Source organism: Talpa occidentalis, unplaced genomic scaffold (assembly GCF_014898055.3).
Source record: "Talpa occidentalis isolate TD23 unplaced genomic scaffold, MPIMG_talOcc4v2.1 talOcc4.6, whole genome shotgun sequence".
In the NCBI taxonomy this organism is placed as follows: domain Eukaryota; kingdom Metazoa; phylum Chordata; class Mammalia; order Eulipotyphla; family Talpidae; genus Talpa; species Talpa occidentalis.
Window position 1 is genome coordinate 124,248,236 of NW_023604972.1, and position 14,085 is coordinate 124,262,320.

At 45.1% G+C, this 14,085-nt stretch overlaps 1 protein-coding gene across 3 annotated transcripts in view; it reads right to left on the reverse strand.

The window, feature by feature from the left end:
• The window catches only part of PDZD2 (PDZ domain containing 2), a 319,093-nt gene that overhangs the window by 202,974 nt on the left and 102,034 nt on the right, over positions 1-14,085 (reverse strand). For all 3 annotated transcript variants that reach the window (XM_054688246.1, XM_054688247.1, XM_054688245.1), the window contains one exon: positions 5,763-6,600. In XM_054688246.1, the coding sequence (XP_054544221.1) occupies positions 5,763-6,238 (476 nt within the window). In that variant the 5' untranslated portion in view covers positions 6,239-6,600. The remainder of the gene's footprint in view (positions 1-5,762; positions 6,601-14,085) is intronic.

Consider the following 14,085-nt stretch of genomic DNA (forward strand, 5'->3'; position numbering starts at 1 on the left):
GAACCATTTCCGGTGACTGCCAGTTAAATCTTTTCTGTGCATTCTGCTGGACAAGACAAGAGTTTCGCAGAAATGGACATCTGGACCAAATAAAACCCTTGAGTCAAAGAAAAACCTCAAGACTTGCCATGTAATTTGACAGAGACCTATACTTAACAGAACTTGAACTTCTCGAAAGGACACCCATCCCCCTTTCCCACTCCTAATAGTTCAGACTTCCTTTGGGGACATTTGAGAAAACCTATCTGTGATCCCAAAGGTCAAAAACTGCCTAATAAAGATCAGTCTCATTTAAATGGACTAACCTTTGAGTCCAGCCTCGGTGCTGAGCAAAGAGACACTTCAGCTATGGAAATGGTCTAGCCCTCCGTTTCCATCCTCTCCCCAAAAATGGCTAAATTTAAGTCCAAGAGAAATTGTGAATGACAGGATCATCCTTTCTTTGTCAAAGAGAGAGCCCTGAGTGGAGTGTGGGATGAGTCAGCTACTAGATCACTGAAATCCCTGCACGCAGGTTTATGGCTGGGAGATAGGAAACACCCTGATACTCACACTGTTGTGCTGCTCTGTACATTTCACTATTGGTATGCCTGGCCATACAAAAAGTGACTAATAGTAATATTTTCATGAATATTTCTAGTATAACTTCAACTCACATCTTCAAAATCGTTGGAGGAAATTCATATTTCAAGGGAAAATCCCATAAAGAAACCTACATAACTATTCAACATCCATGTTTTCCACATCCATGTTTTGTTACAAATTTCACAAAAGAGAGATATAATTTGGGTCCTGAAAATATCTGGTTTTATTTCCTTGGGAGAAGGCAACAACCCATAGTTGAAAACCCAAAGATGGGCACTCAATTCCTGTGACCTGTGTGTGTGGAAAATAAGTTAATTAGGATCAGGTGAGCCAGGTTACCTGCTTCAAGAGTATCAGGAGAGGAACAAGGCCCCAAACAGGTGTCCACCTTTGGAACTCAATGACCTTTTGGACAAGAAAAGCTCTGGAGGACATTTGTGGGCATCTGTTACTGCCTGGATATGAAAGTGAAATAGTATTCCTGCTTCCTGAAAATAGCCAGGTGTGCCCACAGAGGAAAGGGTGAGGAGTAATGCCATAATCATATTAAGATGCTTTACCTTTTCTCTCTTTATGGTTTACAGTCTCAATCCCTGAAAGCAATGCTAATGATTTCAAAACAAGGTATCTGGGTCAGTTTCCCAGTGGTTAAACAGGAGAGTCCGGTTGCTGAGGCAAAATTAAAGAGCAGAGCACAGGAGAGAAACCCACACAGACTAACGAATAATCAACTTGACTACAACTCCCAGCACTGTACTGACTTCCACCACAAGATGGCAGCCCATGCGAGAGATCCTCCAAGGCCAGAAAGCCCTCTGAGAGCTGAGGGAAAGCAACTCCCACCATTATATGTTTATGAAGCTGCTGTAGGTCAAATGCTTGTTGAGAAGGAAGGTTCTAGATGTAATTATTATCCATGTAGTGGATGGATATAGAAATACATAGAAAAACTTGATTTTCTGGTTGGTTTTTCTGTCAACAGCACTCTGCTGTAACAACAAAAAGAGTCCTAATTTCATTGGTTATTGTTTGCAGAGTTGAAGTAAAAAGTTCTAGAATTTGAGTCACAGGCCCTGAATCCTATGCCTCACTCGTCTCTTAAGAAGATACTTGACCCCAGGAAGCCGCCTCCAGAGCCTCAGTTTCCTCCTTGGTTCAATGAGAACAACAGACTTACACGGTGTCTGGGATACCTCCCAGCAAGGAGGTCATGAAGTGAAATTGCATGTGGGGAACACAGACCGGAGGCAGAGAGGTGGCACAGACGTGAGGTCCAGTAATGCTTCGTTTCCACGGCATCCCTGGGGAGGGGGCTGTTCCACATGACAAATTTTCCAGATAATTGAATTTTTAATGCTAAGTCTTGTTTTCCTTTTAACCTTCTGTAATGGAAATCTTTCTAAAATATATTACACGCTTCTCTGGCTCCTTAAACAGTAAACTGAATACAATTTAACCTTTCCTTAATGTCTGTAGGTCATGGCGATGGCCACCTCTTACTAGATACACAGCTCTGCAGCACCCGGTGCCTTTGGGCCCATCCAGGTAGACAGGACTATCAGGCTAAATGGCCCCAGAGACTACACGCTACAGCTCTAATTGGCAATTCTTCCTTTCTTCGATCTCCTATATCACTACCTGCAGTCACTTCTCCAAGCAACACCTTCTAGCAGCCTCTTGACACTGTTTAAAATCTGCTATAACCTAGAGAGAACTCAAGGTTGCCATGGGTAACCACAGTCTGTGCTTGTAACAACCCTAAATTTAATTTTACGCACAATTTAAAGGTAGTGGGTAGCACACTGAAGGTTACTCCTGGTCAGGGCTGATACTCAGCTCTCTGCCCAGTATGTGATTCTTCTGCACCAGTTAGACAATTGCCCTGAGTCCCCAGGCCCTCTGGCCAGCAGCCCAGCACCTGGCCAGTGTGATCACAGACGTCTCATGCCCCAGTAACTCAAAGGGCTGTGTGACACTTCCTGCATGCACCGTCATCCTTGCCAGTGGTTGCTCCCCGTGCTAAACCAACTGGTCAGTAGTTCTGTATCATCACCCCAGTTTCTGGGCTGAAGATTATTCTCTTTCTTGCTCAGTCAATTGTTTTAGATTTGAGGTTCTTCTCTGTGCCTCAAACTCAAAGGCCTTTTCTCAGTTCCTGCTGTCTTGGGTTTAAGTCTGTTATCATGGACCAGGTGGGGCATGAACTAAATCCATCACGTGTCTTTTCAGTACAGTCAGTCACCTCACCACTAGCGACCCCTACTGGGAATACAGCATCAACCTCCTGGTGCTGAAGTAACTTGTCCTCAGTCACATGGCCAAGGAGCTGGTCTGAAGCCAGATCCATCTCTCCATCTTGCCAAAGTCCATGTTCTCTGCACTGAGTTCTGCACGTTTATTAATGCACAAAAAGCCCAGTCAAGGCTCACAAACTAAAAAGGACATTTTAAGTGAAACATGGATCCTCTTACTTTTCAGAAAAGGCTACTTGTTTTTGTTTTAGTGTGTGGGTTGTGTTTTAATTAATTCCACATTTTGTTACCAATTTGGAACAATCTGTCCTCAGGGAACAGATCTGGTTTACTTATAGAAAGCGAGCTGGGGAAGGGAGGGACTGGGGTTACAAAGTATTCCTTGTAAGAACTAGTCTCAAAAACCTTCCCAGATCTCCCTTCACCAAATAGAAGTAAATGGAACGTTCCAGAAAAACCCATCTTCCCTAGAATAGGTATAATAGAACTGGGGAACAAAAACTTTCTTCTGCAGCTCTGCCTGCAAGATGTGTAACATCAAAATAACTAATATCTCTACCCATTCCAGAAACATCTCTAGAAGTTCACTCCATGCCAATGTTGTCACCACTCAAAAGAATGAGGGGTATCCAGAATGTAGAAGCAAAACTGTAGACATCAGGAGTTATCAGCCAGTGAGAAGACAGGTACGGTATGCAATTTAGGGACAGTCACAGGTTTCACTTCAGAACAGGTTCTGGGATACAGAAGGCTATGGATTCTTTGTTCTTTCCCCAGAATGAACTTTCTAAATTGACCCCGAGCTAATTTTTAAAATAAGCAAACCATGACCTCATCTTCCACATTTTGCACCTGCTCCTCCCACACTTAACACAGTGATTTTCAGTATCCTCTTCAGAAAACATCCTTGGTGCTCTAAAGTTTCCAGAGTAACTCTTGTCAGGAAGAAAACTATCTGAAAAATCGACTAGTCACAGGTGATAGGGTGAAAATATCACACGTATCCATTGGCCAGAATTGCCATAATAAAGCAACACAAACCAAGTGGCTTAAACAACAGAAATACATAGTTTCTGGTTTGGGGGCTAAAAGTCCTTGATCCGGGTGTTGTGTCATTCTCCCTCTGAGGTTAAGGAAAAGCTGTCCCCGCGTGGCCTGTGGCAGCATAACCACAGTCTTCACATGGCATTTCCCCTATGAGCATGTCTGTGTCCAAGTTCACTCTTTTTATAAGGACACCAGTCATATTGGATTAAGGGCCCACCCTACTCCCACATGACCTCACTTCAACTTCACTAATTATATCTGCCATAGCCTTATTTCCAAATAAGGCCACATTCTCAGGTTCTGTAGGATTTAAACATATGAGTTGGGGGAGGGGGGAGGGAGGGACAATTAACCCATAACTTATTGAAGTGAGTTTTGAATTAAAAAATCAAACTGAGAAGGAGCAGAATGGATTATCCAAAAAAAGTGACTCATAATAGCAAGTGATGGGACGGATGGCTTATTGTGTTGGCGTGGTGAGTACAAGTTGTTGTGTTGACCCCTAAAATCTGTTGCTTACAAGTGAGGGTGGATATGTGATCACTGAGGGGGCAGTTTGCTGAGGGGGCTGCTGGCGGGGTACACTGGATCTCTGTAGAACCCTGATTCCTACTCATCACATGGTAGAACAAAACCTACCTGGGTGTATAAGAAAATTCAGGGTTGAAGGAAAACTGTTACAAAGAGTGAAAAAGAACTTCTTGAGAATATTCTAAACATTTTAAACTCCCTGATGCCTCATCTCAAAGTGCTTCTAGTTTTAAGATCTGACTAGATTAAGTTTGCCTAAGGGATTTCACATAAAATTTGGGTTTCCTTTTATAAGATGAGGTTGAGGGGGGGGTTGGGGCTTCTGTTTTCCTTGTCAGATTGGGTAACTGGAAACCATGGAATTTGTTCTAGTCATTTGCCTCCTGGGCAAATCTGCAATTATAGTCAGGAGTTGTTTTGTGGAACTGTAAACCATCCATGAAATTAAGCACCATGCCTCACGACAAGGACCAAAGTCTAGGCGTGGGGCAGAGTTGAGGCAGCAGAGCACAGGGCATGGGAGACCCAAGTTGAAATCTGATTCTGCCTCTTCCTCAGATGACCTTGACCAAGTTACCTGGCCATACGTTGGCCATGGGCCCCACCTAGAACTGTCCTTTATGGAGCTGTGGTAGGCGCTAAATGAGATAGTAGACAGCACAACGTCCACCACCAGAGCAACTCCTCAGAAAATGGTACTTATCATTTTTCCAGAAAACTAGGACATGAATCTTGCAACACGGAGCTAGTCAGCTCCTCCTGGTCATATCCACCTCTTGGCTGCAACAAGCAACAGGAGTCCAGGACTCTAGCATTCCTTGCCTCACTTGATTCACTTTCATGCTCTCTGGAAGACCAAGCAATGGAGCTTGGCTTTCCCCTCCCCCACTCCTACTGCCCAGTGGGGAAGGGCCTTCCCCCACCGCCCTTCATTGTCCAGGCCACTCACACGCCTGCATCATCAGAGAAGGGAACTCAGAGTCATGACTGTTCACTAGCAAAAAAATGAGGTTTGGAAGATATACATGCTCAACTTTGTAAAATTTCCAGAGGCCTAGTACTGGTTATGTTTTCCATATCCTGGTACTCTGGCATTTGAGAGTTTGACCTGAAGACACTGCCCCTCCCAGCGGGACTCAATTCCTAGAAATAGCAGAAGCCGTCCCTGAGAGCGCGCCTTTGACATACAAACCAGCCAGTCCAGAGCCCATGCCCCCAGCTATCTCCTGTGTCAAGCACCCACGCCAAGCAACACCCCCTCTGCAGAGGCAGGATGGAGCAGCAGACACAGGGCAGCCCCAGGTGTCCTGCACCCCAGGCCAATGCCAGCTGGTGCTCCCCACTCACCTGGCCCCACTGACGTCCACACCAACCATCAGCTGCCCATTGAGGGAGAGGATCTCGTCCCTCAGCCGGACCTTCCCGCTCTTGCCCGCGGGGCTGTTCTTCCTCAGCTCCGTCACCCAGATGCAGCCCACGTCCAGCACGGGGCCCAGGTGGGGCTTCCTCTTCTTGCCCCCTCGGCGCTTTTCTCCATAGTCCCCAAACACAGGGATGTTCCCAAAGCTGAGGCCCACAGTCTCAGTGTCCCCCAGCTCCTTGGTGAGGTACACAGTACAGATCTCCATCTCCGGGGGGCTGTGCTCAGGCAGGGCCGAGCTCTCGTCCACAGCAAAGTTCAGCTGGATGTACTCCTGCAGCTTCTGGATGGCCGCCTGGCACAGCCGCTGCTCCGGCCCGTCCCCGCCCTCCCGCAGGCTGTTCTGCAGCCACCGGCAGAGGAGGGGCAGGTGCAGCCTGGCATTGTCCTGAGTGATGGGCATGGTGTTCACTCCCGGACCCCGACATCATGGGAGGACTGGCTCCTGGGGAATGGGCCCCACGAGGCCCCACGTCCCTGGGGAAGCCTGACTGGCATCGGTTTTGCCTGCGTGCATGTTCAGGCTGGCAGACGAGCCTCGGGGTAGTCTGCCCGAGACTGTGAGCTGGGCCAGAGGATGGAAAACAATAGAATGGCCGTGGAACAAGTGCTGCGGCCAGCTGGGCCAGCGCTCAATGAGGAAAGGAAGGAAGTCTCTGGCCAGTCCTTGGCTGGTTCATTTCATAGCAGGGTCCATTCGGAGGAGCCGGAAATGGGGTTTTCTTCCAGCAGCGAGAGTGTGACTTTCCCCAGATTCATTCACACCTGGGAGAGAAAGGAAAAAACAAAAAATTCCAGTCACAACTGTGAGCCTCCTGACAAAGAACAGATGGCTGGTATTATAGGACACATTTCTTTTTTAGCCAGAAACCTAATGCCATTCCCATTCCTCAAGACAGCTCCCTCTATCTTTTTTTTTTTTTTTTAAGATTTATTTATTTATGCATACAAGAACTGGGGTATAGGCCAGAGGTGTGGGGGATGAGAGAATTCACCAGAGAGAGCAGGGAGCAGAACAGGCAGATCTACTGAAATACACTGCTGAGGGGAGCAGCAGGTGAGACAGGAGAGGTCTGCTGTGCCATGTGGGTAGCTCCTTGGCTGGCCGGGGATCAAACTTGTGTTGCAGTGGCTGCCAATAGCTTGATAGCACTGGCTTTAACCCCTGTGCCTCCAGGGAGGCCCAGCCCCCTCTATCTTGTACACACAGACAGATACACACTGCTATAGACACAGACACACAGATGCACACTCATATATATGCACACATGGATACATACCCCCTTCACTCAGACAGAAGCTTCTGGACTGCTGACCTTCAGGAAATTTCCCTGATTGGCAGGGAAAGGAGATGACTTTTGCCACATCAACCCCACCTATATACCATCAAACTCACGTCCAATCAGAAGGCTCGGAGAGAGTATAGAGGAATTATGAACCTATTTAAGAGCTTATGGTACTAGAAAGTTAAAAATCTATGTCCTTTGCCTTGACTAGCCCAACAACACTTACAGGAGAGGGATCTCCCTTCCAAATTATGTTCTGACAAGCCACCAAGAGGAGAAAGGGCCAGCCAACTGCAGAATCCAGCTGTCCTGCTGGACAACACTAAGCTCAGCCATGGTTCTGTATTTTTCATGTAGACCCAGAGAGAATCCTGTGCCGGCATCCTAAAGCATTTAGTCTCCTCTCTTCTATTCCTCTGATTAACTGCTGAAACAGACCTACTCTGAGACCATCCCAAAAGCCATTTCCTGCAGGGAAATGTTCCTCCAGGCTTCTGGGGATGAAGACATGGCCTTTCTTTGCTCTGTGTCCCAATGCTCACAGCACTCATGTCATCCGCCAGTCTGCAGGCCGGTGCAGCAGGTGTGTCTACCCTGCAAGAGCTGGTAGCAACCCCACCCCACCCCACCCCTAAATTCAGCACATAATATCTGGCTGCCCTATCAAGGTTAATTAACTTCAATTGCCAATTTTCCTTCTCCACCAAAGAGAAATTTCACCTCCATCTTCTATAAACACAGAAAAATGATAAACCATGCCATCTAAGATGGAAAACATTCTTGAGACTTCTCAGGAAGTGATTTAATAAGGAAAATTAAAAAAATGGAAGAGGTGTCAGATGGCATGTCAATAATAAATGGCCTTATTACTCGGAAACCATAAAGCTCCAATATGGTGAGTCTGAGTTTCCAAAGAATTTAAATGCCAGCTATTAAATGGTTCCAAATAAATCGAGAGTTTAGCAAATATCACCTATATGATCAACTGCCTATTAGAAAGTCAAAATCAAAGAAAAGATAATCCAGGTATGGACAAAAATGGAATGGCCGACCTAAGTAACTCTCACTGAAAAGTAACTCTGCACACACACAATCAAATCTTATGAGTCAATCAAAACTCTGCCCATCAGGTTAACAACATTTATGAGCCTCTACTTCCTCATCTATAAAATGAGGAACTTAAGCAAGTGGTCGCTAAGTTCTCTCAACCTCAACAAAGAGGTTCTCAAACACAGTGACAGTGTCTTATTCATTAATACAGTCCCTGCCCCAGCACAGTGCTTGCCACCTCCATAATTTAAAACGATTTTTAAAGATCTTTCAGTTAAAAATGTAATAGCCTGTGATTCAAGGAGTTAGTCACACACTTCCATCGTTCCGTATGTATGAATACAGAGTAAATAACCTGGGCAAGATGCTTGTTAAATAAGCTTGATTGAAGAAGACCAAACTTAAGAGTAGCAGAGAATGTTTTTGGCTGAAGTCAACTTGCATTCATTCAACACAGACATATTTACTGAACATGTATGAAGAACCAGGCCTTGAATTTGGCCCTGGGAATATACTGTCAGTAGGCAAATTCTTCACCCTGAAGGAATTCAGCCTGTGGGGAGAGGCATAAATAAATGGAAACTAGTGTGGAAGAAGTCTATGACAACCCTCTTAATAGAAACGACAGAGGTACATTCTTGGCAGTCATGTTCATGTACTATAAGCCTGCCAGCCCTTGTCAACAGATCCAGAACTGGGCATCTCACCCTAACACGGACAGAGTTATTCTCTGAGAGTTGAACACCAGGACCTAGAGAGAAAGAATTCTAGTGGAATGGGTTCTAGTCCTTAGTGTGTGACAGAAACTTTAATTGAGGTTATCATTAATTTACAACACTGTATATGATTTAGGGAAATAGATTCACACCTCTTCAGCTCTGTTATCGCGTCACACCCACCACCAAGTAGCCAAAGTCCTTCACTATAAACCATTGGGCCCCCAGCCCCTGTGTTCTCATCTACCCTCCCCTTCTGGTAGCATGAATTCTACAGTCATCATCCTAGGGTTTGCTTTGTTTAGTTTCATCTATTCCTTTGTTTTTTTTCTCTATACTCTGCATATGAATGAAAACATCTCATATTTGTCTTTCTCCTGACTAATTTCACTTACCATAATCCCCTTCAGGAACTATAACTTTTGAACAAGGGGTTCTGAATGGCAATATTCTCCTGCTCTGACTTCCTCACAGCATCTTGATTTTAGTTCCAGCCATCCCAGATGGAGCTGCATTGCTGCCTTCCCCCTTAATCTGAAAGACCCTATTAATTCTTATATAAATTAATTTTTAAAATGTAATTACTTAAAGAAAAAAGGTCTAGCACCCTTTAAACACCCTTTAAGCAAAAATAAACTTTACCTTGAGTTGCTCTCTGCCCTTTGCAACACAAAAGTTGTTCATTAATACACTGCGGGTGAGCAAGACTGGTTGGCTCAGCTTGGATCAACTATCCATCTATAGTCCAATGAGAGATGGCCAAAGAGACAGGGCCATGAGATATCAATGTGGCTGCTGGAACCCACCCTCTGACCCTGCATGTGGTAGGGCTGGGAAGGAAAGTTCCTTTCAGGTATTTAGACACCCTTAAAGGCATTTATCCTTATTAGGTACTCGTAGGCTCTATAACCTCCCAATTCCATACCTATAATTGGGAATATTCTAGTATTCCATCCAACCCCTTATTCTATCAAGTCATTTTCCTGGGACTATCTATGAACAAGGGAAGTAGAGGCATCCCCATCCACTGCATGGATTTGAGATGACTCTGGACAAAAAAAAATACAAGATTTTGCATAGCTATGTAAAGTGTGGTTCCTCTGCCACACGACTCCAAGGAAACATTCCAGTGAACAAAATGTGGACCTAGAGAAAATTCAGAAGAAATCTGCAAAGTTACAAATACCAGCATCCCTTGAGGGCTGATCTGTGCAAAGGTCTGAAAACATCTCCTAAAAATCCATCTCTTTCAATTGTGGGCAGCCCGGATGGACAAGGAGGGGCACAGCAACAGCCCAGCTCACTTTTGTCCATCATATGTAATTTTCCAATTAGATTCCCATCTCACGAAAACAGCCATGATAATTTTAAATTAATTTTGAGTAGCTTCAAGCTGACAGCCTTAGCATTCAAAACAAACGCTTCTGTCCTGAGGTAATTATGGATATGGAGGCAGGACCTATCGCCTTTCTTGCATCTCCTTTCAGTTACAGGAAGCCAGCTCAGCAGGGCAATGCTTCCCACAAAGGGTGAAAACTAACTGGGGGAACCCCTCAGATATTGTAATGCTTAGTGCCCTATTGCAAAACGTCATACTACCTGAAAAATATCTTATTGCATACTAGTTAAAATCTGTGTAAGAGAGAACTTAAACTTTCCCCCAGGGTGGGGCAAAAGGACAATAGTGTAAAAGACTGAGAAACGCTGAACTGGGTGAGACCCGTCACCTGGCCAAAGTCATAGGCCCAGGGACACCCAAAGCCAGAGGCTAAATCCTGTTAACTGGCAGGGGGAGAAAACAGTCCTCTGTTTATCCACACCTGGCCTCAAAGTCAGATTCACACCTGCATGTCTCCTTTGGCCAAAATAAGTAACACCTCTCACTGAAAAGTAACTTCACAGAGACATATTCAAATCTTATGAATCAATCAAAACATTTTCCATTCAGGTCTAACAACCTTTAGAAATCTCCATTTCCTCATCTGTAAAGGGAGCAAGTTAAGCTAGTGGTCTCTAAGTTCTCTCATACCCAACAAAGAGGTCCTCCAACAGTGACAGGTCACTAATTCCTGCTTCCAAGCATCCTGGATTTTAGATGCTAAGTTCCCAGTTATCTCCTCAACCTTCACCTAAACTTTCCACCTTCCTGACTGGATTCCTCTTTTGATTTATAGAAAATGTTTACATTTTAGAAGTCAGCCCAGGTTGATTAAATAGCTATGATTTATGCATTCAACAGATAGTCACTGAGTGCCTATCACGTGCATGTCCTGAACAAATCAGACAACACTGCCACAAAGCTTTGCGAGGCCTGTGTTCCGACGACAGCGAGTGAGTAGCATGCAATACTGTCCTGTCGGGTGGTGGTGAGTCCTACGAAGGGAATTATGTCAGAGGACAGTGACCGATGGGAGTACGGGAGGATTAGGAAAGGTTCCTCTGAGACAGGACCTAAATAAAGTAAGAAATGGGGGCGACAGGATATCAGTGGGAGGCTGTTGCAGTTGAGGGGACAGAAAGGGCAGAGACCCTGGGATGTGGGCACCTGCTTCGCTTGATGAGAGAGCACAGGTGTGGCTGCAAAAGAGGGAGTGAGGGGGAGGGAGATGCCCCCACTGTGCTGGAACCTTCCTCATTGTCTTATTCTCTCCTGGATCCTCACAACCACCTTATAAAACCAGGGCATCCGACCTCACTTTGCCACCAGCTAAAGGCTATTTTTTGAGCGTAACTGTGTGTCAGTCCCTGTTCTATTTGAGCACTTTCCATGGATTTCCTTATTTAATTGCCATAATGATGCTGTAAGGAAGACATTGTTAGTATCCCCCTTGGAAGGTGCAGATAAACATCGGAACCAAGAGACACTAAAAAATAAGACCAAGACTTTCCAGATTGTAAATAATGGAGCCAGGACTTGAACTCTGACCCACTGGACTTGGACTTGCTCCTTTCGCTATCAGAATGTTGCCCGACTGCTTCTGGTACTTCTGACCCAGGCACTCTGCCCAATAATCCCTGCTCCACTGTCACAGAGTCTCATGTGACAAGTAAACAGGTAGCTTGTGTCAAAAGCTGGTGGCTCTCTAGCTAACATCTATTCTCTCTTTCTTCCTTTAGTTTGTAGGGTGTGAAGGTGTATTCAACTCAATCCAGCCTCTGCTGGAGGTATGGATAGCTACAGAACACAGTTCTGCTCAAGTGGATGAAAAAGGATATTGTTGGGCAGAGTTGACAATAAGATTCCTTAACAGAAGAACAGAAATGAAAGGAAAAATAGAATTCCATGTTGCTTTATCACTGTTATTTCAATTTGCCATATCCAGTTAGCTGTCATAAACTCTAAACAAATACAGAGTGTGATGTTCCTAGAAGTGGTGGAACTAAAATTAAGAGGACCTAAATGTGGAATTGGATGAGCAAATGGGCAGAAAGGGTGGCAGAGGCCAAGAACTTGGATGCCTCAGGCTCAAAAAGGTGACCCTAGCTATGTAATGTGAAAAATCTGGTCAAACTGCCAACTGCTGTACCTTAGAAAGTCATTGGTATATTAACTGTGGCTGTGGTTCCGAGGAAATGATAGGAAGAATTTTAGACTATCAGCCAGTGCTTTGTCACTCTTACGAAAGTCTGGAGTTCTTCATTTCAGCCAAGGAGCAAGGTGGGAAGAAATACGACTTTGCTACTCAGGACATTTGGCCTACAAATGCAGATGTCTGAGAGACCCATATAACAAACCCTGTAGGGCTGAGGGAACCTGCTTTATCAGAGAATGGGACGGGTGGTTCCCTTCCAGATGGGGTTCCCTGTACTAATCTGCAACTCTTCCTCTCTGTCCCTCACCCCAGGAATTCACGTCAACAAGAGGTAAGCTTGACATTGTAAATATCTCCCAGAAAAGATGCCTTCCCAATGTCCACCACAGAAGTGGCCATGGAAGACAGCAAATGGGGAACAACATCCAAGAGAGAAGCAAGGCAATGAACAAGAGTTCCCTCCACAAGAGTTAGGGGTTGAAAACTTGCTCTTGCCCAGGAGGCTTTGGTCATTGCTAGGACAGTAAGTGCTGTGCCCTCCATCCCTCCTTTTACAAAGGGAACATTGTTATGGCAGTTATTCTATATCTTTCCTAGCATTAGATGTGTTGGGACTTGTGCAAGAGATTATATCCAGACATGATGGGGAGGGCCATGCCTGACCTAGATGTCCGGAGCCGTCCGGAGTATGTGCCATGTTGCATATGCGTGCCATGAGTTCGCTTTACCGTTTCGCCTTCGGAGAACCACAGGTTTTTCCTGTAAAGCACACAAGACTGGGAGGTACGGGGGGAGGAGCTACGAGGGTATAAGAGGAGAACGCGGGAGAGAGAGGGGAAGAAGAAAAGAGATTTAAGAGGAGAACCACGAGAGAGGAGAGTGCTGAGAGAGGAGCAGAGAGAAAGCCAGGGAAGGTAGAAAGACAGGGAAAAGGAAAAGAGAAGGAAAAGGAAAAATAAAGAAGCAAACGCTAGCGTCAAGTTGTCAAGCCCTTCATTTCAATCCTCAGCCCTTCTCTTTCCGTGCCTCTGAACCCCGCGGGTCGGGACACCTAGATCCAGGGTTCTGTGTTAACTGTATGAGTTTTGAGAACCTTCTCTCTTGGGAATGGGGAATATAACCCATGCATGGAAAGAAAAGTATGTCTGAATAACCAGAGGAGGAGATTGTGTCTACTTGTCTACATAATACCCCATCTCTCCTCTTCCTTACTAACAGAAATCCATCTGTGTGGGAGGCAAATACCCAGCCAAAAAATTCTACAGATTTTAGTGCTCACAGCATACAATTTAGGCCCATGAAATTTTTGAGTGGGTACAAGAAAGACTCCCTTTTTATGAAGTTTTTCACTTTTTCTTACTTAAAATGTGATGGCTGGAGGTCTAGCAGCCACTTTGTGGCCAACTAAGAGGCAAAGGCCTGCCAACCTTGCATAGCCATACCAACCGATTCTGCATGTTCCGTCTCCACACTTGTTATTACCTGAGAGAAAAATCAAGCTCCTACCTTGATTAAGGTCTACTAATTAGACATTCTGCTATTGCTGAACAAGTCCCTGATGAGCACACTGCTTTCACTGGCTCTTAACAGGTAGCTTCAAGGTCTAGGATATAATCTTGAGTATTTCAATTTCAGCCCTATTCTTTTGTTAATTAGTGGCTATTA